At 35.9% G+C, this 13,616-nt stretch overlaps 3 protein-coding genes across 3 annotated transcripts; 1 reads left to right on the top strand and 2 right to left on the bottom strand.

The window, feature by feature from the left end:
- The first annotated feature begins 4,227 nt into the window (after window positions 1–4,227).
- LOC110745999 (uncharacterized) lies at window positions 4,228–8,170 on the top strand. Its single transcript, XM_021946194.2, has 2 exons — window positions 4,228–7,376; window positions 7,584–8,170. Exons 1-2 carry the CDS (start codon window positions 4,688–4,690, stop codon window positions 7,982–7,984), a joined length of 3,090 nt encoding a protein of 1,029 aa, XP_021801886.2. The 5' UTR covers window positions 4,228–4,687; the 3' UTR covers window positions 7,985–8,170.
- A 1,055-nt stretch (window positions 8,171–9,225) lies between these two features.
- On the bottom strand, window positions 9,226–12,574 carry LOC110757398 (annexin Gh1-like). The gene is made up of 4 exons (XM_021958992.2): window positions 12,569–12,574; window positions 12,053–12,140; window positions 9,832–9,977; window positions 9,226–9,565 (listed from the first exon to the last, which is right to left on the bottom strand). The coding sequence occupies exons 1-4, from the start codon at window positions 12,572–12,574 to the stop codon at window positions 9,305–9,307; spliced, it is 501 nt and encodes a 166-aa protein (XP_021814684.2). The 3' UTR covers window positions 9,226–9,304.
- Window positions 12,495–13,487, bottom strand: LOC110757420 (oil body-associated protein 1A-like). The gene has a single exon (XM_088245675.1). It carries the CDS (start codon window positions 13,353–13,355, stop codon window positions 12,588–12,590), a length of 768 nt encoding a protein of 255 aa, XP_088101801.1. The 5' UTR covers window positions 13,356–13,487; the 3' UTR covers window positions 12,495–12,587.
- Window positions 13,488–13,616: the final 129 nt, after the last annotated feature.

Here is a 13,616-nt window from a genome sequence, read left to right as displayed (position 1 = left end):
TCAACACCTTTAACAATGTGATCTAATTAAAACTTGATTTGCAAGTAAATTACTTTAAAAGATAAGTAACAAATCATGGATAAAGAAAGAATAAGTGAAATAAAATCATATTATATTCCAAAAAACGTTCCTATTATGAGTGCATGAAAAATGACATGTATTTCCCTTCATATCAAATGGCTCATACATGTTAAGTCACAATTCTGGAATTCAAGGATTGCTAAGCTGTTTCAATCCTGCAGTTTCTGGAAATCAGAGACAACAATTTTGCTTCAACCCTACAGCTAAATGACACTTCCAAATCAATACTGAGTTCTAGGAAATACCAACACAATTTCATACTAACACGTTAGATTAAACTAACCAATTTGATCCAACAAACAGATAGGGCCTCATCTAAGAGCCATATATAAGGCCCTCACTATAGAATTCTTGACTCATATATACGCTGCTCAAACTAACAATTTTGTTTTTTGTTTGACTCAAACTACATTATCAAAAAGCACTTAATTAGCTAATGGGCTCTAGCCTTGTAAAAAGGGGTTTTAACTTACAAACCAATGGTCTCAGGTTCGAATCCTCATGTCACCTTGATAGTTGAGTACGAGAAACCCCTCCCCTTTTAATTTAGACTATAGCTTCTATTTAATTAAAAAAAAAAACTCTTAATTTTGCTGTAAATTACATTCTTTAAACCCAGGTCACATTGTTTGATGGATAAACTTTCTTTTCCGACAAAAAAAAAAAAAAAAAAAAAAGAGGGAAAAACATAATAAAAATTGAGTGCTGCTAAACGAACCCTAAAATTAACTGAGTACACCCTATTACAAAAATATATATTGAATTACTGATTTACCCTAATATAAAATGACCAAAAAGGATATGTGGAATTATGAAACAAATATAATTTTAATAGGTACACCTTATTAACCATATTCAACCCTAATTAAGAGATTACTTGATTCCCATCTTTGTGATCCATGAGTCAGAATGGCTTGGAGCAGATGAAGCCTTCCTTCTTTCTTCTCAGAACTATTTCTTGGCAACTTGGATTACTTGGTTGCCAACCTTTTGCAATCGTCTGTGCTGTTTCTTTCTTCTTGTTCTTTGTGTTTATGCTCCAACAATCTTTTATCTTTGCTCTAGATGACTTGCGGGCAGCCCTATTTAGTGAATTTCGCTCATCCGAAGCTGCAAAGTGTCAACAACAACAACTATGTGGCCCTGCTACTGCTCTTACATTCAATTTTGTAATTGGTGTTGGTATAATTTTCGTGAACAAATTGGTTCGTACGCTGAACTCTCTATATATTTATTTATTCTACCCATATTTTTCCAGACTGGATTTTAAAATAGCAGTTTTCCAGCTGATAACTTACCCAGCTTGTATTTCCTCAGGTGCTCAAAGTTGTTGGGTTCCAGTTTCCTATATTTCTCACTTTTATCCACTATATCGTTAGCTGGTTATTGATGGCTGTTCTAAATGCTCTGTCTATCCTCCCTGCATGTCCCCCAAAATCGACCCGCTTATCTACGTTATTTACTCTTGGTTTTGTTATGGCTCTTTCTACTGGTCTTGCTAATGTAAGTTTGAAGTACAATAGGTGAGATATTTCGTCAGTATTCCTACCTACAGAAAAGATCGTCAGATTCTATTTTTCATAATTAACTTTAATTTTCAACATTGAGTTTGATGTCTATTTCTTCAGTGTGGGGTTTTATCAGATGTCTAAGATTGTGGTTACTCCAACAATTGGTCTCGCATAAATTTTACTGTACAATAAGAGAGTTTCTTTATGCAAATAAAATGAAGTTTTATATTCTTGCTATTCCAGGCTCAGTTATTGTTTTCGTAGGATAGAAAATTGGTGTCAGCTTTTACATGTTTGTGAAAATTGGTGTAGTATATTGCTCTCCCTCTCCTTAATATTTTCATCATTTCACAAGACTCTGAAATGAGAAGGAAGTAGACCACATCCAATGTGACCCTGCCTAATGTGAAAGAGATACTATTTGGAAACTGTATTAAATTGTAAAACGTGGCATTCCCCACTGATAGAATTTCCTTTTGAGATATTTAGTCAAATACCCTTATTAGCAGTAAAACTATAAATAAACCCTACACCATTTAATTTCTATAAACAAACCCAAAAAAAAACCCACAAAATGACAGTTGGCCCTATTGAATTTAATTTTGATGGCAGTTTTGTAATTTTAAAAAAAATTAAAAGTCTTTACGGAAAAGGAAAACTATATTTGATATAACAAATTGGACAGCCTTGGCGTAATTGATGCTCGACTCTTCAGTTTGTATTTGAATCTCCTTGATATTGAGCTCTAGTTGGAAGAATTTATATTTACATCTAAACTAAAATGCGAACCGTTGAACAGGTTAATGTGGAAGACAACGCCAATCACCTTATTTTTCCTTGTTGCACTAATACCCTGGTTAGATCCACCTGGTGCCCTCTCCTTCAATTGGAACTTTAATAACACCTTGGCAATTCTCATGTCAGCTATTCTTGGCTTCTTGCTTCAGTGGTCAGGTGCTCTAGCACTTGGGTATGTGATATCTGTCTGTTCCTTTTGATTATCCTATGTTACTGTTTTGTTCCATTGTTTCCTATACAAGAGTTTTGACCTCCGATGTCGTTGTCTTATGGTTTACATAGGTCCGTAGCATAAACAAACTAGTCAACATGGTACACTGTCAGAAATGAAGTAATACATGTAGATATAAAATTTCTCTAATAAGATCCTTAAATAAGGATCTTTTTGCTGCCGTTATGTTAGATATGGATGGCTGAGATTCATTGAGATGTATCTTACCTGATTTGCGTATCAACTTTCCATGTATTATTATATGGCTCGGTAACAGGTTCGTCTTTGATGACCTCATCAATCTGTCTACCTTTCTGTATCTGTATTTCTCATTGTCTCTTGCTTGTGCTTTTATTTAGCTTTTCGTTGAAGAGGGAGAAACTTGAGATTTTTACTTGAAAATTCTGATAAGGAAACAAGATTTGGTCACCTTTCAAATTGATAATAACAAGCATATATAAATTATCATTTTGAGATGAATCTCCCCTATAAGAATATCCTGTCAATTTATTCACTCTACCATTTTCGCAAGTACCCAACATAATTTAAATTTTGATTATAGAATACTGCTTCCAATGCTACAGCGCGGCAGTGGTTCAAATTTGAAGTCTATCATGAAAAGCACACTGAAGTATAATCTATGGGTGTGTATGATTCTCATTTATAACAGTATAGTGATGTAGGATTACGAAGAGTCCTACCTAGAGCAGTAAGCTGAGACACTTATCAGATTCTCTTGCATTACTTTACATTGCACTTGAAAACCTAGCAACAATCAACAACATTATTAAAGAGTGCAATAGCTGATATGCGCAACAATGGGAGGTTAAACACATCACAGGCAGTGGGCGGGAGGGTTAAACAACACCTACCAATAAGGTTTAGGGTTAAACTTAAATAACACATACCAGTATGCTGCCACAATAACTAGGATTACCTGCATGTACAAGACTGAGCACATGCTTGCACAATTCACACTACTTTGGTATCGCACCAAGCTTGACCCGTAACACACTTGGCATGTGACCATTATGTTAAATGACATGAAGTTTCAATTCTAATGATAACCATTTAAAACAGTCTTGTGTCTCTTGTGTGACTGGATGATGGCTGAATGGTTGTAATGTATCTTGGGGACTACTATATGTTTGTTCGTCACAACTTTTATATTACTTTGTTAAAAGTATGGCATGCAAAATTTGATTTTGGTTGGTTCTTGTGGTTCTGATATCCTTGAATTTTTTTTTTTTCTTCATCTTTCTGTGAATTGACAGGGCTGCATCTGCTGTTACACATGTTGTTCTTGGTCAATTCAAAACATGCGTCATTCTTCTAGGAAGAACTACTACCTCTTTAGTTCGAATCCAGGCAAGACAAGTATTCCTGGGGCTTTCACAGAAATTGCTGGAATGTGTATTTACACTTACCTTCATTTGAAGCAGCAATCAAGCAAAGCTCCACGACAAGCCTCTGCTTTGCCAAAATCAAAACTAAGTAAAGAAAACGGCAGCATCCATGAAGGAAACTACGGTTCTGAATCTGTCTAACTTATCAAGCTAGATACATGAGAAGATCATTTGCTCAATGTGAAAAGCAAGACTTCAATTCGTTGGGATAATGTGAAAAGCAAGACTTTTCTCATACTCTACACCAATGTCGGCAGCCCCAAGTGAAGACCTAAATGTCTTCAATTTCAACCACTCATTTAATGCAATATGACTTCCTCCAAAAGCCAAACCAAAACCAGAACTTGCTACCCCATTTACTACATGGGTCCCACATGGGAATTTTACCAATCTCAACAATTTGCAGCACAAATTCCCTTTTATATGCTCTGACTTGCCTTTCCTTTTCTCTATGATTGTCCAAAATTAAAACTCACCCACCCATTACCGTCGCTGTAACCCATCAACTCACCTCTCTCTCTCTCTTTGGGGACTTTCGTCGAGCACGTTCAGTGCACCCAAGAGGTTAACAAGCTACTGGCCAAGGGGTCTACAACTGCTCGCCTAAGACTTCCACAGCCAAACGCCGACATTCCAATCCCTTGGTGCGTCCGCCCCTGCCCCCCCTCCCCCCCCTAACCATGGCATCTTTAACTTCCGCTAAACTATGCTTCCTGCCTTATTGCCTTGTCATCTTGTTGTATGTTTCATCACCAAATTGGGTTGCTTTTCCTTATGCTACTTCTACTTCTCATACTGAAGCAAAGGCTCTTCTCAAATGGAAAGCCAGCTTATTTCTAAATCAAGCCCTCAATAACCTCACCTGGTACGACCCTCCCACTCATAATATTAACGCCACCAATTCTTCCACCACCAATCCAAAACCAGGAACAAGCCCATGCACTTGGACTGGTGTTTCATGCAACGCAGCTGGAAGTGTTAGCAAGCTAAACCTTTCCACTTGTGGTATTCAAGGTACGCTACATGAGTTTTCATTCTTGTCCTTCCCTAATCTTGAATATCTTAACCTCAGCTTGAACAAACTCTTTGATGTCATCCCACCTCAAATCAGCTACCTTTCCAAACTCCACCATCTCGATCTCTCCCAGAATCAGTTCTCTGGGAAAATCCCACCAGAAATCGGTTTCCTAAGAAATCTTAGGTTTCTTAGTCTCTCTGACAATACATTTTTTGGGAATATTCCAAATGAGATAGGCAACCTAAAATCTCTAGTATATCTAGCGTTGTCCTACAACAATTTAAGTGGTCTCATTCCTCCAAATATTTGTAACTTAATAAAGCTAAACACTTTGTACTTGAATAACAATCATCTTTCTGGTTTGATTCCCAAGGAGATAGGGAACTTGAAATCTCTTGTAGATCTAGAGTTGGCCTACAACAATTTAAGTGGTCTCATCCCTCCAAATATTGGTAACTTAATAAAACTAAACACTTTGTACTTGGCTAGAAATCAACTTTCTGGTTTGATTCCCAAGGAGATAGGGAACTTGAAATCTCTTGTGAAGTTAGGATTAAACAGTAATCAACTTCACGATTCAATTCCAGCCTCATTTGCTAACTTGAGCAACTTGGAGATCTTACATCTACGGGATAACCAACTTTCCGGCTCCATTCCCCAAGAGTTAGAAAATCTCAAGAATTTGACTAAACTGTACTTGGATACAAACCAATTCTCTGGTTATTTGCCCCCAAATATTTGCCAAGGTGGAAAACTCACAAACTTTTCGGTATTCAGAAACTATTTAACTGGTCCAATCCCCAAAAGCTTGAAAAACTGCACAAGCTTATTCAGAGTCCGTCTTGACCAGAACCAATTGACAGGAAATATATCTGAAGACTTTGGCATTTATCCGAATCTTGATTTTATAGATGTAAGCCATAACAACTTGTATGGAGAAATCTCACACAATTGGCAAAAATGCCCAAAGTTGACAGCCCTACGACTTGCGGGAAACAACCTTACTGGGAGCATCCCACCTGAGATAGGCAATGCAACCCTATTACATGAGCTAGATCTCTCTTCGAATCATTTAGTTGGGTTGATTCCAATGGGATTCGGGAGACTGACTTCTTTGGAGAGGTTAATGTTGAATGGAAATCAACTTTCGGGTCGTATACCTTCTGAATTCGGATCATTGACTAATCTTGATTATCTTGACTTGTCAACAAATAAATTCAGTGACTCAATTCCCAGCATTCTAGGTGACTTGCTCAAATTATACCATCTGAATTTGAGCAACAACAAGTTATCTCAAGCAATTCCACTTCAGTTGGGGGAGTTAGTTCAATTAAACGAACTGGATTTAAGTCATAACTCTCTTGAAGGTAGCATACCATCAGTAATGAGCAATATGGAGAGTTTGGTGACGCTCAATCTTTCCCACAACAATCTTTTGGGTTCCATACCATCAAGTTTCGAAAAGATGCACGGCTTGTCGTACGTTGACATATCCTACAATCACTTGAAAGGTCCCCTTCCCAACATCAATGCATTTCGAGAAGCTCCATCAGAAAGATTGAAAGGGAACAAAGGATTGTGTGGCAAAGTTGGAGCTATGCTACCACCCTGCAATGCACATGGCTCAAAAAAGGACCACAAGGTCATATTCTCTGTTCTAGCAGTATTGGTACTTCTATTTGCTCTCTTTACAATTGTCTTTGCAATAGTGCAAATAAAGAAGAAGCATCAAGATACTAAACAAAACCACATGCATGGAGAAATTTCCTTTTCGGTTTTAAATTTTGATGGAAAATCAATGTATGATGAAATCATAAGGGCAACAGAAGATTTTGATTCCACATATTGCATTGGGAAGGGAGGACATGGAAGCGTCTACAGAGTAAATTTGTCATCTGGAGACGTAGTGGCCGTGAAGAAACTCCATCTGCTATGGGATGGCGGGATAGAATTTCAAACAGAGTTCTTCAATGAAGTAAGGGCACTTAGTGAGATAAGACATCGGAATATTCTGAAGCTCTATGGTTTCTGTGCACATAAACGACACTTGTTTTTGGTGTATGAATATCTTGAAAGAGGCAGCTTAGCAGAAATGTTGAGCAAAGATGAAGAAGCTAAAGATTTGGGGTGGAGTAAAAGGGTGAATATTGTTAAAGGCTTAGCTCATGCCTTGTCTTACATGCACCACGATTGCTTGCCACCGATTGTACATCGTGACATCTCAAGCAAGAACATTTTGTTGGATTCTGAATATGAGGTCTGTGTTTCAGACTTTGGCACAGCTAAGTTTTTAAATCCAGACTCAACTAATTGGACTGCAGCTGCAGGCACACATGGCTATATGGCACCAGGTAATATTGTGATTCCCTGTTCTCTGTATTTAGCACTTTTTAAGCTTTTGCTTTTAGACCAATGCTTCATTTTCATCATTAGGTTCTCTTCTCTTAAGCTATAAACTAATAAGTCGATTTATGCATGATACAGTTTCGTTAAAATTCCAATGAATAGTTATTTCTATAAACTAATAATGCCACTTCCCTGAGGTTTTCTCTGAGCAGAGCTTGCTTATACAATGGAAGTGAATGAGAACTGCGATGTTTATAGTTTTGGTGTGGTCACATTGGAAATAATTATGGGAAAGCATCCTGGAGATCTTTTCTCATCTTTCTCATCAGTCTCTTCATCCTCCTCCTCCTCATCATCATCTGCATTACCAGCCCATCAAATACCAATTGTGGATGTTTTGGACCAACGCATTTCCCCTCCTACACATCAACTTGCAAGCGAAGTGGTCTCTCTTGTGAAGATAGCATTTTCATGCTTGAATTCTAGCCCGAAATCTCGTCCAACAATGAAACAAGTTTCTCATTTCCTCTCAACTAAGATGCTGCATTTTTCGAAGCCGGTACATATGATGACATGTGGTGAATTGCTTGCTCTTGATCCTTTGGCTACCTGATCAGAATGTGCTTCTTTCTTATGCACATTTCACTTTTCTTGTGTCTTCTATTTAGAAAGATTCTCCATAGATGTTTCCTTCTTGTAATTTATTTCATGCATGTGTGCAATATGCTATGGCTCTATGTATACTTTATCTAAGATGTTTTACAGTTTGTTTATCCTTGTGAGGAAAAACAAAATTAAATAGGACAAGGGTTTTGTTTAGTAATTTTATATACTCTGTGTAGCAGCAAATACAGACGAGAATTTGAAATTGTAAACCACCCCAAAATCATTAATAAACAATTCAATTGTGAAAATTAAATGACCAAGACCAATATAACAGGAACAAATATAGTATTTGACGTGGCGATAATTGGAAGGGCCATACTATATTACTATATATGGATAGCTACCAAACACCATATATATATATATATATATATAGAAACAGAAGTTCATAGACCAGTGACGATGTCAACCCTTAGAGTGGGGCAGCAAGTTCTGGTTTTGGTTTGGCGAAGTCATGTTGCATTAAATGAGTGGTTGAAATTGAAGACATTTAGGTCTTCACTTGGGGCTGCCGACATTAGTGTATAGTATGAGAAAAGTCTTGCTTTCACATTGAGCAAATAGCCTATTAATATACAGCAACTGATTCATTTAGTGTGTGGGGCTTTGAAAACAACATAAGTGGCAGGGAATGGGAAGAGGAACGTGGGCACGCTAACAAGAACAAACATGTTATATTATATGTAGTATTTCTTTTTTGGGAGCTGATTTCCCCACTCCTATTTTCTCCACTTACACTCCATTTTGCTTTTTAATACTTTTTAATCAATTTTGTTCATTCTCTTTCCTATTCTACCCTTACCCAACATTAATTTCTTTTTACTTCACTTTTATTTTAGTTCTTTTTCTTTATACTTATTTTATTTTATAAAAGTTGAGAAGGTACGGAAGAGAGAATTGAGGTGGATGTTGCAGAGAGTGAAACTGTGAAAAAGAAAATTGAAGGTATTGTTTTTTGTTTTTTTTTTAATTTTCTTTTTCAAAGTGGGGTTGGGCTTGTTTCATTTTAAATTTTTTTTAAAGATAATTTTAGTCTCTATACATTATAATTTTATTCTTTATAAAAAATGATATTCTCTTTCAGATAAGACATTAACAAAAGTGCCTAAAATTATTTTAAAAAATAAATAATTTATGAAGAATAATGCAATGTTTTTAAAAGAAAACTCGTCGTGTACAATTGAAGTTTGGATGGAAAGTACTATTTTTCTGTTTTTCTAGTGTTATTTTTCTCTAAAAAAATTTCGAAACTTTTACACTGTGACCCCTAGACCCGAGAATCCTGGATCCGCCACTGGTACCTTGCGACCTTGCGAAAGTCCCCGGTTGTGTGATGTGCAACATCCTCTTTGAGGGACTTCTTATAGCGAGAGTGATAAGCCTGCCTTGCCAAGAGTCGTTCAAGTGAAGACCTACTGCAGGCTATTTCAGTAAGAACCTGATTGCTTTTAGTCCACTTCTTTGTTGCTTCATTGGCCAAAAATGCATCGCGTTCAGCTGGATCAAGTGTCCAAAGCAGTGTACTCCTCTGGTTAAGAGAAATTCAGAAACCCAAATATGTCAGCCCTTTCAACGATGCGCTTGCTTCCTCCCAAAAGTTAATCAGCCAAACATTAAACTTGTGAAAACTAGTATCATGGATTCTTATCCAATCATGAAAAAAGATAGCTGAAAACAATGAGCTAAATCTCTGCCTTGTCTTGGCAAAAATCAATCATGGTAACAATTTATGTAAAACATGCAGTCAAATTATCTCAAACTAATGCAAAAATTAAAGTGCATTCTTAATTTGACCTCAAAATCACTTGTAAGTTCTTTTTCCAGCTCCTTGAGAAGATCTTCTCCATAAGCTTCAGCATAAGTTTGTCGGATTACCTTTCTTTGAGCGGCATTTCTATGCCCCAAGATGGATATGATTAAGTCCTCATTGGTTCCCCATCCTGCAATTGTATTGATAAAAATTCAAGATTACATGAAACCAAACACCCCAAACATGAAAATTCACATAAAAGAAAGAAAGAAGATAAACTCAGGTCTAAACTATTTTAGCTGTTTTCTATAATTATTTATTCATGTCAAAATACCATTTTTCATGTCAAATCAGGTCCTTTACAAACCTGCTATAAATCTATACGTACCCATCATTGTTTTTTTTCTTTTTAGAAATTATCCCAAATGCATTATTTTCTTCTGACACAAACAGAGCTTTGGTGCAGAGTGATCACCGTTTTACAAAAGCAAGCAATCACATTCATATGGGCCTTTCATCAACCCACCAAACCTCATGTACACAAAACACAAATCTGATGCATCTGATCATTGATGACAGAGAGAGTCAAAAGAGAATTAGCAGAACGAAATCAAAAACAAAAACAAAAAGGATCCTTTTTACATTATCATATCATTTACGTTTTATCTAACACTAACAATGGATCGGTGAAATGGGATTGATCAATCATCAATCATAAAGCCAATTACAAAATATGGGGGTGGTTTATGATGAGAACAGGAAATGACGCGAGGGAGTAAAAGATCAGCTTGTCCAATATAGGTCCTACTTTCCTAGACATATACTCATCATCCTATAAATTTATGTGTAAAACCCAATTTCAAACTTAAATGACTAGTAGGATATAAGAGGTCATATTATTCCTATGTTTTTACATTGTTGCCATCAGATCTTATATTTTATTTATAATTTATTCCAAATATTTCATTAACTGCCATAATTGTAATTAAAACTCCCTATTAATAGTATATCAATCACCCCATTTCTTTTGGTTGCCATTCCTTCTAACATATCGCACCCTAAAATTGCAAATCAAAAAATATATATATTTAAATTACATATCCAATAATGTACATATGAAAAATATATATGTACAAAAATATAGGTATATTATTTACCAAAAAAAAATTAAAAAAAACTTGGTCAGTTACTTTGTAATTGAAATTTCCGTATATTTTTCATAAATTAAAAATAGGTACACAATAATTTATAGAAAATAGGTACGTTGTATAATGCACTTTTTTTTTATAAATTAAAAATAGGTACATTATTTAGAAGAAAAAAATAAGTTCATTATACTAGGTAAATTGTTTTACTAAGTATACATTATTAGAGAAAAAAAAAAGAAATAGGTACATTATTTAGAGAAAAAAAAAAGGTTCATTTTATAAATAAAAAAATCATAAAACAAAAAATAAATAGATTTTTAAATTATTTTTCATAAAACAACTAATAGGTACATTATTTAGAGAGAAAAATAGATACAAAATTTAGCGAAAAAATAGGTTCATTATATTAGGTAAATTTTTTTACTAGGTACATTATTTGGAGAGAAAAAATAGGTTCATTTAAAAAAAAATTGTTTTCATAAAACAAACAATAAAAAGATGATCAAATTATTTTTCATAAAACAAGTAATAGGTGCTTTATTTAGAGAAAAAATAGGTTCATTTAAAAAAATATATATAGATTATCAAATTATTTTTCAATATAATTAGAATGTACACTATTATTCATAAAACTATAACTATAATAGAATGTACACTATTATTCATAAAACTATAATAAAATAGATTACTAGTCGTATAATTCATAAAAGGAAAACAACATAATTTTTTTATTAAATAAATCAAAATGTTAATCACCTAGATTACTAATACGTTAATATTGAATTTAATATTTAATTTCAAATAAGTTTCTAAATTAATTCCTACATCCATTATAACCATTTACAACCATTTGGAGATCTTTCCAAATTCAACGTGTGTCATTAGTTACACCCCATAACACATTAACTTATAAATAGGGGTAATTTTGGAATCCAAAAAATACAATAAATCAGATTTTAAGTTATATTAGGTAACTTAATTAGTTGAATCCTCATCATCGGATATTATTTGAAAAAATTGGATATTTTAAATATAAAAATAAAGAAAATGATTGTAGGTGATTTAAAATGAATTTTATGGGTCTAAGCTCAATTTACTAAAATAATAAAGAAGGAACCTTTGAAGGCCTTTTTGAGCTGCTCACAGTCTTCGGATGCAGTGCGTGAGTTGTCGCCATTTTTGAAGTTTTGATGGAGAAGGGTTTCCTTTGGTTTGGTGTTAACATCCAAAGGAATGTTAATTGCTTTTTTCTAGGTCATTTGGACGTGGGATCTATAATTAATTTTTACCCTCCCATTATAATAATTTTTTGAAATCAAAATCCTCAATTCAGAAAAGTGTACTTTTATTAAATGAAATGTACCAAAAAAAAAAACCTCAAAGTTAAAAATAACTTGTAACGAATTGAGACGATTATAATAACAGATTAACAAAATAAATTAAAATTTCCGGTGGGCACGGTGGGCCGGCTACCAGTGTTTGTAATTAGGGTTGAAGCTTCCTTTCAAGATGATTAAGTGAAAAAAAATTATTTAAAAAACCTACGAAAAATGGAAAAGTTTTGTAAGTGTCTATATTATATATACAGGAGCAGAAAATTACACTGAAAAAACATATAGAAGCTTTATTTTACATACATATATATAGTGGACTCAAACAAAGACCCTGGGAACAGAATCTACTGGCATGCAGTCGGTCTCCCTGAGCTCAGTCTTCAACCCTTTCCCTCCTCCATTAGCCAAAGGATGCACCGCAAGCTTCGGCCCCGCCATGTACGCTCGCTTCTCTCTCTCCTCATCGAAGCTCACCCCGTACCTCATCTGAACATCTATTGCTAGCTCCGGCCGCAGTTGACCGTCCCTGGTCAACGCCAACATAACCTGCGGAATCCCAAGCGGCAACTCATCCCCCCTATCCACTTGCCAAAAATGAATCGTCTTCCCGTACGTCTTGCACACCTTGTCCAGGTCCTCCCTCTGGATGGGGCCCGGCAGACCCGGCATGAAGAGAACGCCGCTCTTCACCTCGTACTCGTGCGAGTGCCAGAGCGGCTTCTCGTCATCAGGGAGGGTGAGGAAGAGGAGCTCTGAGATGATGTACTCGAGGCCGATGAGTTTTGCATCGGCCTCAGGGCTGTCGTAGATGAGGCACTGGCGCATCTCTTCGTTCTGGTGGGCGCAGAAGTGGTGAGCTTCCAGTTGACGGGTCATGTCGTGGGAGTATAAGTGGAAGGCGCAGAGGTGCTGGTGGATGCTGTTGATGGGGCTGAAGCTTTGGACTGTGGCCGTTGCGGTCTCGAGGATGGCCATGCCCGTCGGAGTTGGCTCGCCGGGGACTCGTGCGTGAGTTGTCGCCATTTTTGAAGTTTTGTTGGAGAATGGCTTCCTTTGGTTTGGTGTTAACCGGTGACAAAGGAACATTAGCAGACTGATTTTATAGCAATTGTTTTTGGCTTTAAGCCATGACAGATGGCACAAAAAAGGATGTGGTTTGCATGCAGAGGTGAGGTCGTGGAAGAGTTTAAGCTATTTCGTTTGACCAGCTGGCTGAATGAAAGCCTTAGCACCAAAATAGAAAAATAAATTTGGAACATATTGCATGTTATTTAAAGTGTAATTTGGACAACGGAGGAGGCACTTGTCAATGCTCATCATAAGACACGTGTAGATGGTGATACCAAC

This window comes from Prunus avium, chromosome 8, assembly GCF_965620075.1.
Source record: "Prunus avium chromosome 8, drPruAviu1.hap1.1, whole genome shotgun sequence".
NCBI classification, from domain to species: domain Eukaryota; kingdom Viridiplantae; phylum Streptophyta; class Magnoliopsida; order Rosales; family Rosaceae; genus Prunus; species Prunus avium.
The sequence above is the reverse complement of the archived record's forward strand: the minus strand, read 5'-3'. Positions and strand labels throughout refer to the sequence as shown.